Source organism: Bicyclus anynana, chromosome Z (genome assembly GCF_947172395.1).
Source record: "Bicyclus anynana chromosome Z, ilBicAnyn1.1, whole genome shotgun sequence".
Classification (NCBI taxonomy): Eukaryota; Metazoa; Arthropoda; class Insecta; order Lepidoptera; family Nymphalidae; genus Bicyclus; species Bicyclus anynana.
In genome coordinates, this window is record NC_069110.1 from 1,512,734 (window position 1) to 1,531,940 (window position 19,207).

The following is a 19,207-nucleotide window of genomic DNA, read 5'->3' on the forward strand; positions in this document are numbered from 1 at the left end:
TACTTTTAGAGGTAACAGGTTCAAGGACTCCATACCCTCAACCGTCTAAGTATAACGTGAAATATTTTAAAATTTTCTTCGGTATAATATGAGAAATTATATCCTCATTCAGCGGACACTTGGCTTCATGGCAACCATTAGCTTGAGACCCTCAAAGTTTTATCTTAAATAGTGTTTTTCGAAGAGTTGCCATAAAGCTGACGGCTGATGTTGAAACTTTCAACCCCTATCTCACACCCTTCTATTTATATTTTCGTATGTTTTGTATATATAACAGATCATAATCCATTAAATATTTTTACAAAAATATAATTCAAAACATGAACAATTTTCATTTCAAAACACTTTTATAAACCTTTATGGGTAGAATTTTATAAAATCATAAATAACATTTACAAATGTAAGTTGAAAAATGAAGGATTTTCTATACAAACATTCAACTCCTGTTTCACCGCCTTCTGATTTAATTTTCGCAACAAAAAGCAAATTTTCCTATAACCTTCTTGGTATTATGGTCTCAAATAGTACTAAGTTTCCTTTGAATTTTTTCAGTAGTTTCAGCGTGATGCCCGGTATATAAAAATACGGACAGACAGACAAACAAAATAATATTCCATCTAAAACGCTGTCGTCCATTTTGTGACGTCACAGTGTTATTTGATGTAATAATTAAACTAATTGTTAACTAATATTTTTGTCATTTGCTAAAGGTAAAGGATTTGGTAACGTGACGCCATGAAACAGTTAAATACAGACCATCATGACCGACAGAAAAAAAAATATTTAAAAATTAAAATCTTCATGTAATTACGTCTCAAAAAAATATGATATTTTTTTTTAAACTAGTAGAACGATAATAAACAATTTAAGACCATTTAAAAAAGTGTCAACTAGCCTATTATGTAATAGGACAATGTAGGAGCATGAGCTGACTCTCAGTTTTTATAAAATGGCGAATGTCTGGCTGTCGCTGGCTCTGCATGTCTTTGTATATATTTCTTTTTTATATTCTTTCAAACTCAATATAATCGCTTACAGGCGTTGTTTAAATATGACCTATATTCCTATTCCCCTAGTCAACCCAACTAAATAGTCGGAAAATATACGATAATGGTCCAGCGGTTAGTGATCAAACCACGACTACTCAGTGATGTATTCGACAACTTGACCCATTATCTATTGAGACTTTTAAATTCTGTTACGAGTATACACCCCTTTTCCATTTCCCCACTTTCAACCCCTTTTTTCTTATACACCTACACCATGGCCAATGTCACAATGACATGTCCTCCGGGCGAAACAATATATAAAATCTATTGAACAGTGACGCCATACACGTCAGTCAGTAAATGATACTCTTGTTATAATTTTGCTGTTATATTTGATACGACGCCACCTTTAATGGATAATAATGTATCCATTGTCCGTAACTTCAGTGTCACCCACACAGGAAAGCGAAAAGGGGCTTGTGGAAAGTTTCAGTTGAAGGCATTACGCAGCGAGCGGTCGGTGTTAAAACATTATGCACTTGACTTTACCCGCCTAGGATACCTTAGCGCCATTCCGCTTGGTGCACTAAGCCAGTGCTAACGTGCAGCAGCAGTTTACAATTTGAAATTAACTCTTAAGTGTCAACGCGTAGTTTATTAGTATGTTTTGTTTAAAACTTTTTAAAAAGACAAGAATGGAAGAACCCAAGAAAAAGGAACGTTCGGTTAGGTGAGTACCTTTTATGTAGCGAATTTCCTTTTTTTGTTTATTCTTAATTTTTTTATTTAATTTTTAATTATATTCTGTGGCGTATTGAGCGAATCCCTAATTGATTTATTTTTCGTGTGATATATTTACAGCTGTTAATTTATATTTTAAAAATTTAACTACAAAATTTAGATTTTTCTTAAATCGTGTTTGCTTATTTTATTAATTTATTTAAAAAGATAACTAGTGGTGAAACAATTTACATCTTGATTAAAATTCAGTAAAATTAAGAAAGTCGATAAAAATGATTTGTGAATTTATTGATTATTTTTTATTTCGTCAAATTATTAACTAACTTTATTGACCTCATCTATGATAAAAAAACAACCAAACGCTGTGCTTACATTAGTAATAATATAATATTATTGATTTATTTTATTGTATTTCATGTGGGTCTTTTTATTACCTACTGAAAAATTATAAATAAATAAATCTAGGCCGCGTTGCTCACATTAGTAAATTGATTTTTATATCATTATCAGCTTATTTTAACAGCCACTACAGAACCAGGAGAGGTTTCCTTATAGGGAGAGTATGGAGAGAACCACCACGCTATTCCAATGCGGGTCGTCGTACTCAAGCTTGATAATTGACGCGATTATTTTACAGCCCGATCCAGGACTAAAACCGAATATCTTGTGATCGGAAGCCACATAGAACCAGCCACTGATTTAACGTGGCAGTTTTTGTTTAATCTGTGCAAAATCATGTTAATTTTTAATCTTCGATACATTTTTTATTATTGACTAGCGGACGCCCGCGACTTTGTCAACTACCCCTACCCTACCCTACCCTGCGTTTTCTAATTATTATTAATATGAACTATATACAATAACAATAAATCTCAAATTGACTACGTTTTAGTTAAAAAACATTTGTATGGAAAAAAAGGGCTATTTATAAGGCTATATTTTTATGGTTTTTCCGACAATTATTCGAAATCCTACAAGTTCAACGAACATTTAAAAAAAAAGAATTGGCCAAATTGGTCCAGGCGTTGTTAAGTTATGCTCTTGCCAACGCATTTTGCGAATTATTTTTATATTATAGATTATAAAGCAAGCGGTACTTAGCGAAATCTTATTATACTATTAAAACATATGTGAAAATGGGAGCCAAATTTCATACAAATATGTGTCGTTATCGATTATGCCAACTAAAGAAATGATATCTAAGTGGGTGCCAAATTCTATAAGTAATAGAAGTACATTGAAGCTCAGTATTGAGGTATCTTTATTATTAATAATTTATATCGTTTTCAAATTCTATTTGTTACAAATGCACGTACGTATTTTAAGGATTTTATTTGACTGTAAAAACTAGGCAATTCAAATCTCGAGTTTTAATGAGAATTCAGCACCCACAAACCTTACCTGGACAATAAACATTCGAATCCATACACTATGACTGATTTCCTAGGTATAACCCCAATTCCACTCGAGTATAAACGGCATGATTATGTAGCTACCTACCTAGCTACCACCTATCACCTATGCCTTATAAGTGGTGGTTATCGGTCCCCGCCAAGCCATCAAGTCACAATTAGATAGATTGTTGACTGGCGCCTATTATATCTTCACGGGCCGCGGCGACGGTAAATAATTAAAAGCTTTGATTTTACTTCCCCTTGTTTTACTAATTAGAACGATGTAGTGTTTGAACTATATGTGCTATAATTACTGTCTTAGGACTTAAAATAGTTGTGGATCAATAATAGTTACAGTAATGAGAATGTTTACGCTTTTTTTTAAGCCCTCATTCGCACGAAAGTTTTTTTAACGGACGTTAAAATATACTATGAAGTTAAATGAAGGTATATTTCCAACGCCCAAAATTGAAAATTCAACACTGCTCGAAAAAAGCGTTGTGTTTTAAAAACGCTACCGCTTAAAGCTCTCGTGCGAATAAGGGCTGCATGTATAAAATGGACAACATGTGAATGCGACCCGGCTAGCCAGTGTTGCGTGGGCACTTCGCAACCGTTTGTGGTCGTACCCGCAACTCTGGCAGCAGCCTAACCGTTGCTTTTGCGACCACGGACCGCCTAGTGCGTTACGTGTCTTGCCACCAGCCACCAGCGAATGGACCAATGAACAAATTTTATCCCTGCAATATAGTAGTTAATAGCATACCGTCACATTTATGAGATCGTAGTATACTTGTTTGTTGATGAAAACGAAAAAATTTTATAATTCTCAGAACGCCTAGATAGGAAAAGTTTGACATAATTCATCTGTAACATGGTTTTGTCGATTAGACATCATCGAAAATAACTCTCTCAATATTTTACACCCCTTGAATCACGCCCACATTGTATTGGGCATTGTATTATAAAATTGAATAAATTTTCTATTATTATCTTAATAGGAAATCCCTCTTTAAGTACTATCCCTCTTGTGCCCACGTTGAGTTCAATGCACTATTTTCTGCAATGCGATATCCTTATTTTATACTTATAAAATTAATTTCTGTTCGTTAATCTCAGTTCGTTGAACGGTTCAAGAACGGTTCGACTGATTTGAATTTTGCTTTTCTTTGATCGCCCTATTTATTAGAGACTTGGCTTAAAAAATAAGAACATTCTCGATTATGTCGGTCTACGAAATCTGAAAAAAATGGCGTGTATAATTTTTCACCTGTGTTTGCGTATACACTTCTACACAATACAAGTACCAGTATATATACCCACCACACTTCTCTAGGTGGGCGGTTAGCTTATTGGTATAATGTTTGACTTTATTTGATTCCTTATGCTGTATACTACAGTCAGGCCTCCCTTATAGGATAGTGTATATGGAGCTTAACCCACCACACTGCTCTAGGTGGGCGGTTAGCTTATTGGTATAATGTTTGACTTTATTTGATTCCTTATGCTGTATACTGTATACTACAGTCAGGCCTCCCTTATAGGATAGTGTATATGGAGCTTAACCCACCACACTGCTCTAGGTGGGCGGTTAGCTTATAGGTATAATGTTTGACTTTATTTGATTCCTTATGCTATATACTACAATCAGGCTTCGATTATAGGATAGTGGGCGGTTAGCATAGTGTGATAATGTTTGACTTTATTTGATTCTTTATGCTGTATACAGTCAGGCCACCCTTATAGAAGAGCGTATATGGAGCTTAACCCACCACACTAGATGGGCAGTTAGTTTAGTGTAAACGGTCGGTTTGTCGTACAAAACAAATTAGAATCCCTATTGCCGTTGCTTATACCATAACTTAAGAACGACTCCAGTTTCTTTATCTTTCTCTCAGTCTTTTTTATGTTTTCTGATACTTTGCAAAAGGTTCGTGCATAGAGCGGTAAACTGAGAAAGTTGTGCAGACCATAGGAACATTTTAGAAAACTTTACGACTATTTCATTGTTTTTTGTAACTCGATCACAACTCAAGTATGAAAGGAGCGAGGAGAAATGTGGCTCGGATATAAATTATAGTCTGGTAAAGCATACGGAAATGGAATGGATATAATAAGAGGAACAGAATGAAATAAAAATATTGCGTATTGGTATTCAAGAAATAGCAATAGGAATCGAAGCAGACAGTTTCAAATATGGGAGGACGAGGTAAAGGCAGTAGCAGGAGGCATCGACAAGGAAGGCGTTAAACCGACCTGAATGGATGGAAATGGATGAGGCTTTTGCCAAAGTTGGGCGATGAGACAAAGTTGCTAGTGCCACTTTTAATTAAAAATTTTGTAAAATATGTACAATGTTTAAATACAAGCTATATTATTATTCTTATTAAAACATTCAGTAATTGATTTTACATCATCGTCATCATGAGCCGATGGACGTCCACTGCAGGACATTGGCGTTTTGTAGGGACTTTCAAATATCAGGGTTGCTGCGCTTTCCGGTGTAAAGACAAGACGGAGATCCTGGGTTCGATCCCAGGCTGGACTGATTGAGGTTTTCTTAATTGGTCCAGGTCAGGCTGGTGGCTTTGGCCGTGGCTAGTTACCACCCTACAGACAAAGATGTACCGCCAAGTGATTTAGCGTTACGGTACGATACCGTGTAGAAACCGAAAGGAGTGTGGATTATCATTCTCCTCCTAACAAGTTAGCCCGCTTCCATCTTAGACTGCATCATCACTTACCATCAGGTGAGATTGTAGTCAAGGGTTAACTTGTAAAAAATAAAAAAAAGAGCCGCTGCGCTTTCCGGCGTCAGGTCGCTACGCTTCCCGGTGTAGGGTCGCCATTCCAAAACCATTGCCGACAGATTCCAATGTACATCGGCTCTTCGAACAATATACCCCGCCCAATGCCACTTCAGAATTTTTACACAGGCATTTGTTATTCCAATGTTCCTACATAAATCGCATCCCTTAACGCAGATGAAAACTTTAAAAAAAAATTATTTTAAATTTACAAAAACTATATATTTGAAATACTCATAACACTCTTTCATTTAATATGTAAGAGTTTAAATTTTCCATCTTGCCACGCTAAAGTGGCCTTAATATTCAACAATTTTAATTCTTTTCTACGTAACTAACAGGAAGTTAAAAAAAAGCTAACAGTAATTTTTAATGGGTAAACATTTTAATATATAGCGGATTTCAATTAAAAAAATCATTAAAATCTATACTATAACTGGGTTCCGAAGTACTCGTAAAACGTTCACTGACTTCTCTATATCTCATTTCTCTTTTGAAAACTCTTTATGCGATTTCGCTGCACTAGAAACACCGAACAGATTTCGTTAAGGACTCGCACAAAGCGTCTTACATTCCCTTTTCTCATTCACTGAGCTTTAATTCACGCTTCCTTAAACTGTTTTCTGACTCTTACAACTAGGATCTCATTAAAACAAGAGCAAATGGGCATCTCGTAGGCCAGCGCGTTTGCTATTTTTTTTCTTTATGTTACGCTTTACTACAATCTTGCCTGATGCAAAGCATTGTTGAGATATTAGTCAAAGAATATTTCAAAGAAATTTTATTTAATAGTATTATTTTATTATATTAATGGCCTTTGTCTATCTTCTATGACTACGAGTAATGCGAACCTTTAGAAACATTATAATATAATTTCATTACAAGTATTATTGCACTAGTATTATTTCACGCACTTAACGCAAAACGAGCGAGTTTTTGAACTTAAATTGTCTCTATTTATCGTGTATTGCGCTTGTAAAATAATATTTATATACATATTAAGAAAAAGTATTATAATAATTAAAAAGTAGGATAGGACTATGTAAAGAAGATATTAACTATTCGAATTGCGTCAAATTAAAAAATCCTATTTTAGTTTAAAAAGTTACTATTTAACTGCGTTTAACGTATTTGTACACAACTTCTCGTAGTTTCGTAGCTCTTTGACTCCGAGTACGCTACGAACGGCTACGGGAGCCGACCGTAGCGTACTCGCTTGTCTACGGCAGAAATATACCCGTAGTATCAGCTAGGCTATTCTGTAACAATTTTTTTTTATAATAATAATAATAATACATTTCTCTTTTATTCACCTCTATCTCTTTCTGTTTAACACGATACTGATGAGAAAGATAGCGGTGAATTCGAAACTCGCACTTGCGAGTTATACAAACTTCGCGTTTATGTCACTATAAAACTTCGCGTTTACGTCAACGCGATAGTAACAGTAAGAAAATATTGAAAACTCCCACTAGGCCCACAGGTTCAAAGTAGTTTCGTTTTTTGACATTAAGACTATGAATTGAATATGAATTACAACTACAAGGTTCGTCCTCCCACTTCATGGGGCATTTTGTATGAAAGTATATTGTTTGATATTAAATAAAAACTGTATCTAAGTAACTATCTAAATAATATAAATACCTACTAAATATACTAACACGAGATTTTTATAAAATAAATCATCTTAAACTATTGCAAGAATAAGGATAAATGAAAAGCTTACAAAATTATGATATTCTTTGAAGTACGAAGTAGTTTAACCTCTATTATACAGATAAACTAAAAATATAAACCTTTTCTAAATATATACAAATATGTATGTACAAAATTTGATCTAAATCGTCTTCCCTTTCCGTGATGCTGAGTTCCTCGTTTATTTATTAGAAGTCACCTCTATCATATTTTGAGCGACCTTGTCTTGAATAATATATTTGCGGTACCGTTTTATCAAATAGAGGTCATGTATCAAATACTGGCAGTTTTATATAGGCTGATATGATTAATATAGTTTTAGCAGACTCGGACGTGGACTACAAAAATAAGAAAACCAATGTCGAACAAAGGTTATGATTCACAATATTTGTCAGGACAACTTAATTAAAAAATCAAACTGTAACCAAAATAAGACCCTAGAATGGCCAAGAATGACCTTGAGTGGAGTCACAGACTTGTGACCGTTGTATGTAGGGTTATAGACGTCCTTGACAGTTAATTAACACTCCCCTTTTCCACTCAAGTCACTCTCCCCGCCTATTCCAAAATCACCCATGAAGGATTATCCAAAAAGGTGTGGACGGATCGAACGCCACGACAAGAATGATCTATACCAAAACTAGTTCCCGTCTGATGGCTACCCCTCTTTAACTCCCTACTCTTTACGGAAACAAGTCGCGCCACCTAGCGTCGGCACAAGCCAACACGAAATCGAGGGACGTCATATCTATCTCAATCTACTATACCTTTTCCTACAATAAATTTACTGTGAGTTACTTAAGCTCTTAATTGATTTAAACATATTTTATATTTCTTACATATATTGGAATAAGCTATTGTTTTGTTAGTAGATACAGTTTCTAAGCTTTTTGTCAAAAGTCAAAGTTCATTTATTTCAATAAGGCTTAATTTACAAGTACTTTTGAAATGTCAGGTTATGTCATGAGTTAATGGTGATACTGAAATAATAAATTCATCTCTCTTGGCAAATTTTATCCCGGCCCCTTCCGCCTCTCTGGTGTGATGATCAGTGAGTCCATCGATCCAATAGGCTAGTTGAAACTTTTTAAATGTTCTTAAATAGTTCATTATCGTTCTACCATATTGAATTTTTTTTTTCATATATTTTTGAGACGAGAGGATACATGAAAATTTTAGTTTTGAATTTTTTTTTGTGTTATTGACAAAACGAGCCAAAACGCCTGTCAGCCATAACGGTCTATATTTCAATTATTTCATGACGTCACTATAACAAATCCCATAAAAACTAAGCGTTTGACAAAAAGATTAGTTAATAATTTGTTTGGCGTTTAGTACATCAAGTGTGTAAGTGACATCACAAAATGGACGACACCGTTTTCGACGTTTGGAAAATTTTAAAAAATTCGTACTATTTAAATAATATTTCGGACCCTTATTCCATGTACTACACGAAATTCATATTGTTTATATTAAATTTGAGTCAACTACCCTATTGAGGTGTGATATTACTGTAATGCTGAGGGGTGGTGACGGTGTTGTGTCAGTGGTTGCGTTTCTAATTACAATTATCCTGCAGGGTTGGCTGACTAGAGCTCACGAGGATGTTTGGGCGGTGGTCTCTCGGCCGCCGATTATGTGTAGCAGTGGAATTCATAGACGTTGTAGGGGCACACCCAGGGGTTCATTGAGCTGCTAACTGTCGAATTGATTTATTTTTAATTTACACCTAGGGGTGCCCCTACAATATGAATGACTGTAGATGTGTATCCGGTTCGTTGTCTTCACGTGCGAACATGCAGTGCGTTAAACCTCAGATGATGACTCGATCGGCAATTTTGACGTACCTTAATACGATCAGTAGCAACCTTTTCTTGGTGTATGAAGTACAAGGCATACCAGGTAGGTGCTGATGATCCATAACTCGGTCCTCAGTGGTCATCATCATCATCATTATCATAACAGCCGATGGACGTCCACTGCAAGACATAGGCCTTTTGTAGGAACTTCCAAACATACTGAACATACTGAGCCACCTGCATCCAGAGATCCCTGCGACTCGCTTGATGTCGTCAGTCCACCTGGTGGGGGGTCGACCAACACTGCGCTTACTAGTGCGGGGTCGCCATTCCAGCACTTTGTGACCCCAACGTCCATCGGCTCTTCAAACTATGTGCCCCGTCCATTGCCAATTCAGCTTCGCAACTCGTTGAGCTATGTCGGTGACTTTGGTTCTTCTGCGGATCTCATTATGATTCCATCACTCAGAGACACTCCTAACATAGCTCGTTCCATCCTCAGTGGTAGTTGTTCGGATTTTGGTGCAGCATCGACTTGACACACGTAATACTTCTACAAGTAGATCAATTTCAGGTTGGCGTTGGTCCACAACCCTCAGAAGTAAACTAAGATCTGCTATCCTAAATCCTGACCTCGTTGGTGAAGTTTACCTTAAAGCTGACCACAATGGCGGCTGTCTTCCCCGCGTTTGCAATATTGCAGATAACAGATCTATCAGGCGGTCATTTCGGATAACGCAAGATACTGTTTTCGGCAAAGACCGATAACAGACGGTGCAGTATCCCTTTTTTCAGTCATTAGTGATGTGGTGGAGCCCTCATAGATACTCGAGCATCTTTTAGATGTGCGGCATGCTTTCGGCGAGACGGACAAAAAGTTCTCTCCACTTTCCCCGCGAAACACCCAGTGCGTTGCCTTAGCGTGGTCTACGTAGGCTACGATCGATACATTACTGAATTTCCATTTCCGGGCATCTTCTTCTCTTAACAAAAGAAGAAAAAGAATCGCTTTAATGTTATATTCAGAGCCCGACCCACGAGGCAGTCAATTTGCTTATAGGTAGATTATTACTCGTCTTAAAGATTGTATATGTTTAACCATGGAAGGTGTCCTTGAAGGTGTCACATGATCCGCCAATATCACGACGTCGTCCTCCGTAATACGTATCAATAGCAAGGTAAACAAAAGAATGCCCGCCTCAACGGAGAATGACAATAAACAAGTAGCATTGTTTGCTGGCATTGTCAGAAGGCAGCCATGTAGGCTATCGCATGGCCACATCTCGCCAACGCGAGTTATTCCTGTCGTAGTCAATACGATGTACTCTCGATTCAGAGTTCAAAGATTACCAGAACAACACCTACTCGTACGTCTCGATTGTCGAACGCAGGCGCATGTGCCTGTGCGTGTACCATAAAGGGTGTGTCACTAGGCTTCTGGGTCTGTCATTGCGTGGGTTAAAAAAAACCAATACACATGTGTCATACCTAGATGGCTTACAAGCATGGCGGTTTTCATATTCATGCAAGTATTTTATCCAATAATCATAACAATCGGTATTATTTAGAAAGCAGAGGCTGTAATTATCAAAGCGCACGTATGTCATACGATGTTTTATAACACTTTTGCTAAGAAACACACTTTGAACACACTTTCTGAAAATGAATTTGCATCTTTGTTTTCCATAAGATGACATTTTGATACGCTTGTAATTTTTGCATAGATAGTGAAGTGCGTGCGTTTTTTTTTTAGGCAAAGGCACCAAAAACAGCCAGCATTACTAATAGAGTAAATTAATATTTTTGTGTTTCCGTTACCGATAAATGGTTGATATTTATTGTCAAAATTATTAAAATTAAAGAATTGATTTTTTTTTATATTTTATCTAACAAAGTTAATTTTATTCATAAAATGTTGACCACTTTTCTGACATAAAAACTCTTTGCGAAGAGTTAGAAAAGTACCTACCGTTTGTTTTTAAACGATTATCATCCGTTTATACTAAATTACGGCACATGTGCATTTTACTTTACATTAAGCCCCATGTGCGTAATGAGATATATTACGATATTGAAATTGGTGAAATAAGCGATACTTTACGAGCAAATGTGTTATAAATTAAATTACTAAACAATAATGAATCGGGAATCGAACTCAAGTACTCCCGGCAATAAAGCTACGGTCATTAAAATTGGCGTCGGTGAGGATGTCAGGGTTTACATATTTGTTCAGGAATACACGAGTAACACGTGTTGACAGTTTGCGCGAGACGCGACGAACCACTGACCTGGAAACAAAATCTGTTGAGGAAAATCACGAAGAATCTCCTTCAGAATTAATTAATAACATTTAATCGAACCTTTAATAACACGAGATTTATATGCATTGATTTTAACTGATTAATTTCGAGAGATTCTAGTTTGCTTATATAATTAGAACACCGTTTCTTCTCGTAGTCTTACAGCTCCCGCAGATGTAATATTGTAAGTTGGCCGACTTAATCGTATAGACGAATAGGTTGTTATATCTAAAAATAGCGGACCCGGTCAAGCTTCGCTTTATCTTAGGTACACTTCTTTCATAACCCTACCCTACCCCTTCTGATTCGATCATGAAAAGATAATTCTATGATAACTCCCTCCACCGCCCGGTGAGTGGCTTCGAACCATCTCATGAGACCCGTCATATAGCCTCTGCTTCTTCTTGACAAAGTTTTGCATTTCTATGTTACTTTGCCCTTTATATTATTCTACATCTAAAGAACTGGGTCCCGAATTGTTACGACACCTGAAGGTGGATGACAAATAAGTCGAACCCGAGGTGTGATACCTCGGGCCATGTGAGTCTTCTTACTTATTTCACTCGGTCAACAACCCCACACAGCCCAATGTCCTTCTAATCTGACATCCAAATCGGATCCATTTGGATATCAGGAGAGACATTTCCTTCCCTCCGTTCTTCGAAAGAAAACATATCTAAGTACAATTTTTTTTTCGTTTAAAATTAACTTTGTAAACCTAAAACTATATGTAATATATGTAATGAGGTTTCGAGAAGCTTTAATTTACTTTTCTTAATATTTTATCAACGAATATACGATGCAGCCAATTATCGAATTTAGTCGGAAAGTAAATAGAGGCCGAAACTAAAGTCACGTATTTTTAAAACTGAAAGTGGCACGGAAGATGCAAAGTCAAGGCCACAAACTATAAAATAATATTTGACGCTGCTGTGTAAACTAAGTAGGAAAGCGGTCGCCCGGAATAAACTTTATTAGCCCTTGCTTTGATGACACTAAATCGATTATCTCAAACCATGGATGCCGGAAGATTCGCATAAAGATAATATGGTGATGCGAGTACTTTAAACCGATGTAAATATTGTAATATTCGTCATTTCACAAACGCATCCCGAATTTCTTTGACTGCTTGCCCTCTGTAGATATATATCTATATATATAGATATATATTATCGTCAAAGCAGATTAAATTTGTGGTTTTAGTGAATAGGCACTTTCTAGGCAAGCGCATCTCATCCTAGAAGTTATCATTGCTTTCTATTAGGCGCGATGGGTAGTCTAGTGCAAGTCTGTCTTATGAAAGAAAAGCGTGTAACCCTTCACCGGGCGAACAGTTTAATCTTTAAAGGATTTGAACGGTTTCCACAGTGAAGGGTTTCGTCTGGCGACTGGGGACATGATTTCTCATATAATACCGAAACAAAATTAAAAAATCTCTTTGTATTGGAAAAATTGTCTGGACCTTTGTAACCTGCTATTTCCGAGCAAGGTAAAATATTCCGTTCCTAGCGATTCGTACACCGTCAAAGGACATTGTCCTACGTCTATACAATGTACGCCTTCAAGCCAAGACATGAACTAAATGTTAAAGGGTTGAAAACGGCATCCATATTTCATTAATTTGATATACGGAAAGTTCATTTCAGTGAAATAAACATATTAAAATAAGCTATAAATTTACTGTATATTGTACGTTAACTAATTAGAAAGCACAAAACAACAAATACAAAAGTCATATATGACGGAGTTGTCTATTTGGAAATGCAAAGGAACCGATTGCATTTTTTGTAGGCTCATGTCCATATGAGTGACTTACTCTGTTACTGTTACTCTTCCAGTCCGGCGGACAGCATGCTGGAGATGCTCAACATGATCTCGGACCTGCAGTCCGAGCGCATTGACTCCCAGCGTGCTGAACTGCGTCCAATCAAGCCGAAGTCGCCCAAGGAGACCAAGGCGACCTCCCTGCCCGGACTTCGAGCCACCCAGACAACCAGCACTCGCCCGGAGGACGACTTTTTGGATATGATCGCTCGTATCCAGGTAACTCAACTAGCCGACACCCCGCGGTTTCACCCTCGTTGTTTTCGTTACCGTAAGAAAACGGTTTAAAATATAGCCTGTGACACTCACAATTAACGTGGTTTTGTAGTCGTAAAAGAATTTTCAAAATCGATTCAGTAGATCCAGAGATTACCCCCTACAACCCCACCTCTTTATAATTAGAATGAAGTTTTGAACGGACCACTACGGGACCAGGTCTCCCTCGCACAAGAGAGGAGGTTCTTCACTTTGGAACCTTCGGCCTCCGTGACGCAGTGGTATGCGCGGTGGATCCACAAGACGGAGGTCCTGGGTTCGATCCCCGGCAGGACAGATTGAGATTTTCTTAATTTGTCCAGGTCTGACTGGTGGGAGGCTTTGGCCGTGGCTAGTTACCACCCTACCGGCAAAGTCGTACCGCCAAGTGATTTAGCGTACCGGTACGATGCCGTGTAGAAACCGAAAGGGGTGTGGATTTTCATCCTCCTCCTAACAAGTTAGCCCGCCTCCATCTTAGACTGCATCATCACTTACCATCAGGTGAGATTGTAGTCAAGGGCTAACTTGTAACGAATAAAAAAAACCTTGATCACCGTTTGCTTGGGCACTCAAATGTCCCGCAGCGGGAGGGTTAATTTTTTTTTTATAAATTGTTAATAGTGTTTTGTAATATATTTTGTATTTAATTGACATTGTTAAAAAAATAAAAAAGAACAAATGAGAGTATTAAACAAACTGTACATACTCATATGTTCATGAAGCCGTGATAGCCCAGTGGATATGACCTCTGCCTCCGATTACGGAGAGAGAGGTGAGAGGGAGTTGTGTGCTTTTTAAGGCATTAAATATCACGTGCCTCAAATGGTGAAGGAAAACATCGTGAGGAAACCTGCATGATAGAGAATTTTCTTAATTCTCTGCGTGTGTGAAGTCTGCCAATCCGCATTGGGCCAGCGTGGTGGACTATTGGTCTTACCCCTCTCATTCGGAGAGGAGACTCGAGCCGAATATGGGTTGATAATGATGATGATGATGAAAAGACATACTCATATACATACATACGTCTGCAGGGGTCCACTCGACTGGACGACCAACGTTCCGAACTGCCGCGTCCGAAGCCGGAGCTCGCCGCTCATCACCCGCCAGAGGAGGACTTCCTGACTAACTTGATGCGCGCTCAGGCCGGCCGCATGGAGGACCAAAGGGCCACTGTACGTATTATAGATGATCCCAAATTTCATTCAGGCCTTTCTACCTATTTTTGAAACCCCCATTACAGCGCCTAAAAACATTATATGCCTCAAAATAGTGGGCGTCCACATCCTCATCTTACGCATCGGACGCATCGTATCAAATGGATTTTTTATCTAACGATGCGATCCTTACTATGCGGAACCGTGGACGCACTTGTATGACTTTCTATACAAAGAATACTACAATTTGATGCTTCCGATACGAACGATCCGGATATTTGGACGCCGACGGTAAATCTATACAGAAATACAAGCTTTGTCCTAAATGATTGACTAACTAACAGATCAATTCACAACCTAAACTGCTGATCGTAGAAGTTACAATGAGTTGTAAATAGCCTTAATGGTTCCTAGAAAAAGTATAGGCATTGTCATTGCTTTTTAAAGTTTTTTTTTTTTACGCAATCAGTACTTAACTCCTGACTGTTTCGATAATTTTGATGAGAAGTATATTTAGTAATATTGTAAAATTATTAATTTTTCAGATTCCACTGAAGGAGTCTCAGAACAAGGCTTCGAACTCCAAGAATGGAAAATAAGAGAATTCACCAGAATCCCTACAACCCATTCTTACGTACACATATATTTTATCCTCAATGTGTTATGTCCCTATAATTTACGTTCATGTTCTATGTCCCTATATTTATTAAACAATTAATTCACGAACAAATTTTAGCAAAATGCATTGTTTAAAAATAATAAATGTTTTAATTTACATTTTTACATACATCTTCGACATTTGGGTAAATGGTCTTCAACTTTTATTTATTCATTTTATTTTATGTAATTGGGCATTTGACATTTTTAATTGTACATAATACATGCTAATAGTAGAGTGATTATGTAGAAGTAACAATGTATCTACGATTACTAATTTCGAAGATACAGGGACGTATTTTCATAATGAAAAATGTGACATTAAATGTATAAGGAAGCTAAAAACATGTACATGACTTTTCATATAATTACGTTACAAGACTTGTTTTTTATTTCACAAACATTCCGACAATTTTGTTTTATTATCTACGAATTATTTAATGTTGACTTCATTCTCCTAAAAGTTTCATAAAAATCAATACATGCAAATGTCAGCAAATGCCCAATTATCTGCGATCAACATGAAATCAACAAACATTCCACAGAAAAATATCAAATTAGTTTAAACATAAATGTATCATTATACTGCACTACCAAATTAAATAAATGTTGACTATTAATTATTAAAATTGACTAGAAATCAAATACACTGAGGTAAACATAAATTCTTATGTATAATTTTAAAAATCTCACATATAATTGTATACTTACAACTGTTCCACTTAATTACGACTTTAAAATTGGTCTCCGTAGGAGTGGACAGCCTTAGTTTTTAAGTTATCTCACTTATATTTATTTTCTTTTTACTTTTATATATAGTTTTATATCATATGATACGGTAACGAAAATATAATCCACAGAATTCTGATCATTTTCCCTCAAAACGTACATTTTTGTTTATTACAAACATACAATAAAAACTATAAAATACATGCTCGTATTACATTATCTAAAAGTTCCATACACTGATTCCATCCTATCTAAATGAATTCCTGAATCTTTAATCCTACGTTATATGTATAATTATGAAAAAAATACACTATATAATAAAATGGATTCTGCTGTTATATGATTTCACTGATTAGCCTTATAAGAGATACAAAATATACTAACATTTTGTATATTTAGAAGTTCATGTAAGCTTTTTTTATATATCTATTTATTTGCTTTGAGTTTTTTAACATTTTACTATTTTACATTATTATAGTTCTAAATATTTATTATTATTAACATCCAAGTTCTATGCTATAAATGTAGCACAAAACTTTTGCACAAATAAATATCACAATTTACACTTAATTTAAGTTAGGTTAAAATTATACACAATCATTTTTTATTTTGTTTTAAAAATTATAATTTGGGTTTTGTCATGAATACTAGAGTTTTATAGCGGATGGTCCAATTCGCAGACGTTTTTCAGTTTTGTAACATTTTGAGTGTACTCAAAATTAGTGAGAATTCGTAGGGACGGCCGAAGGGACACCGCTGTAAGCGAAAATAATAATAATAAACCCTTCATTCAACCAAAAAAAAATGAGAAATTACAAGCTACTTACAGAGCTTACCAACTACGTAAAGATTCTTGTCAATTTACATAGTCTGTCTATACATAATATGAGATGATGACATTCTTATCCAAGGATGAGGAAATAACCATTTCCTATCATTTAAATGAATCTAATTGGTCCTATGCTTGAGTAGATACACATTTAGCATCATGGGCTCGTGGCGGGGTTACTTCTTCTTCTAACTTCATATTAAGCCCATCACAAGTAATGGTTCTTTTCACTGTCTGCGCGTCTATTTTGTTTAATATTCATATATATTAAACAAAATAAAGCCTTATTTATCGATATGGATTAGGATTTAAACCTCAAAGCAGATGGTCCATTTCAGGCTCACTCTTGTACCCCGTATCATTAAAATTAAAAAAAAAATACAGGGTATATGTTAAAATCTAAATAAGTGAATAAATGTAACTAAATAAATATAAATAAATAAAATTAAAACCCAAATTTTGAGTTATATCAAAATGGCGCCATCGCAACTATGACATGACATTTGACAGCAAACGTCAAAACGACTGTTGCGTTGAAAACGTCTTCAATCCGCTAAAAATAATGAATATTATTTTGAAAGAATTGAATGTAAATTCGTAGATTTGTATAATCAAAAAAAAATTAAAAAAATATTTTCTTTTATTTCCGCCAGGGTACAATTACTGAACCTGGGCTCGTATAATTTTGGACCATCTCCTTTCTTTAAAGTAAAGTTTAAACAGTAATGATTAATGTATGTTTACGGCTATAAGAATTGGACCAATCCAGAATTTGGACAATCGTAAAACTAAACTTTTTTAGTTTTACAATTGTCCACTATTAAATTTGATGAAAGACAGAAACGATTTAGATATTAAAGTTGATAATGCTATAAATGTAATATTTTTTGGTTTGATAATAATTTATTTCAACCTACAAAACATCTCTGTTGTACATTATATTGCGTAGATAGAACTCGAATAATGAAAACTGTATTTATATTGAAAAGGAAAAATTATATAAAATTAATACAAATAACTAATAATATAGAAATAATAAAGAGAAATTTATAAAAGGTAATATGACCGTCCTGAGTAATTTTGATTCACATTGTTTTTGAAAAATTTGACAGTGTTTATTGCAAACACTTTGGATTAATTTATTAGGAATGTAAAATATACAAAGACAATTAATTGTCCGAAATAATTACAAATTTGACTGATTTAGCTCATAGCTATATTAAAAATACATAGTTTTATCAATTTTAATTTCACAGATTTGGTGGCCTAAGGTTAGTTTTTTTTTTAATAAAAGATTCATCGGTAAAAGTCATATAATAAAAATGTATCATTTATCTACTTACCAAGTAAAACAATCAATACAAATGCAACCACTTATGCAACGAGTTTGTTATCAGTAGTATGTGGCCTATTTGAATTGTTTTACAATACATTTTATACATAGAAAGTATTTTTGTCAATTATACAAACAAGTTTTAACGTAATAATTTTACTTAATTATTATATTGAATCGTAATAAAGCAATAAAATGGAATAATTTTAAACATCCTTGTAGAATGTGGCTATAAGTAACTGTAACTTTATAATTACATCTTTTATCTATATTGCACAAATCGTAGCTATTTATGATCAATAATGAAATTTTTAGATTTCATTAAAAATGTTAACAAGTTAATTTTATTGTACACTAGAGGGCGTCTGTGACTTCGTCCGCGTGAAATTTAGTTTTTCAAAAATCCCGCGAGAACTTATGATTTAGAATGGAAACTCTGAATTATTTCATCGGTAAAATATTTATGTAAAACTGAATATCATGCAACGATGTTGTAGCCTTCCTCTAGTTTATATACAATATAATAACAATAAATAATTAGTTGACTACACATTTTAATAAAAAAAAACACAATTATATATCTGGAATATAATTAGAAAAAATATGTTTTAAATGAACAGCACTGTTAAATCTAATTGTCATAGTCTAGCCAAAGCTTATGATTATTTTATAATTAATGTTTTCGCAATTTCATAACT

At 35.3% G+C, this 19,207-nt stretch overlaps 1 protein-coding gene across 1 annotated transcript in view; it reads left to right on the plus strand.

Annotated features, from left to right (window-relative positions):
- LOC112053791 (G-protein-signaling modulator 2) overlaps positions 1-16,205 on the plus strand; it is a 51,748-nt gene extending 35,543 nt beyond the window's left edge. The window contains exons 8-10 of the mRNA XM_052890872.1: positions 13,564-13,768; positions 14,839-14,979; positions 15,507-16,205. Of these exons, the coding sequence (XP_052746832.1) occupies positions 13,564-13,768; positions 14,839-14,979; positions 15,507-15,560 (400 nt within the window). The 3' untranslated portion in view covers positions 15,561-16,205. The remainder of the gene's footprint in view (positions 1-13,563; positions 13,769-14,838; positions 14,980-15,506) is intronic.
- The last annotated feature ends 3,002 nt before the right edge of the window (positions 16,206-19,207 follow it).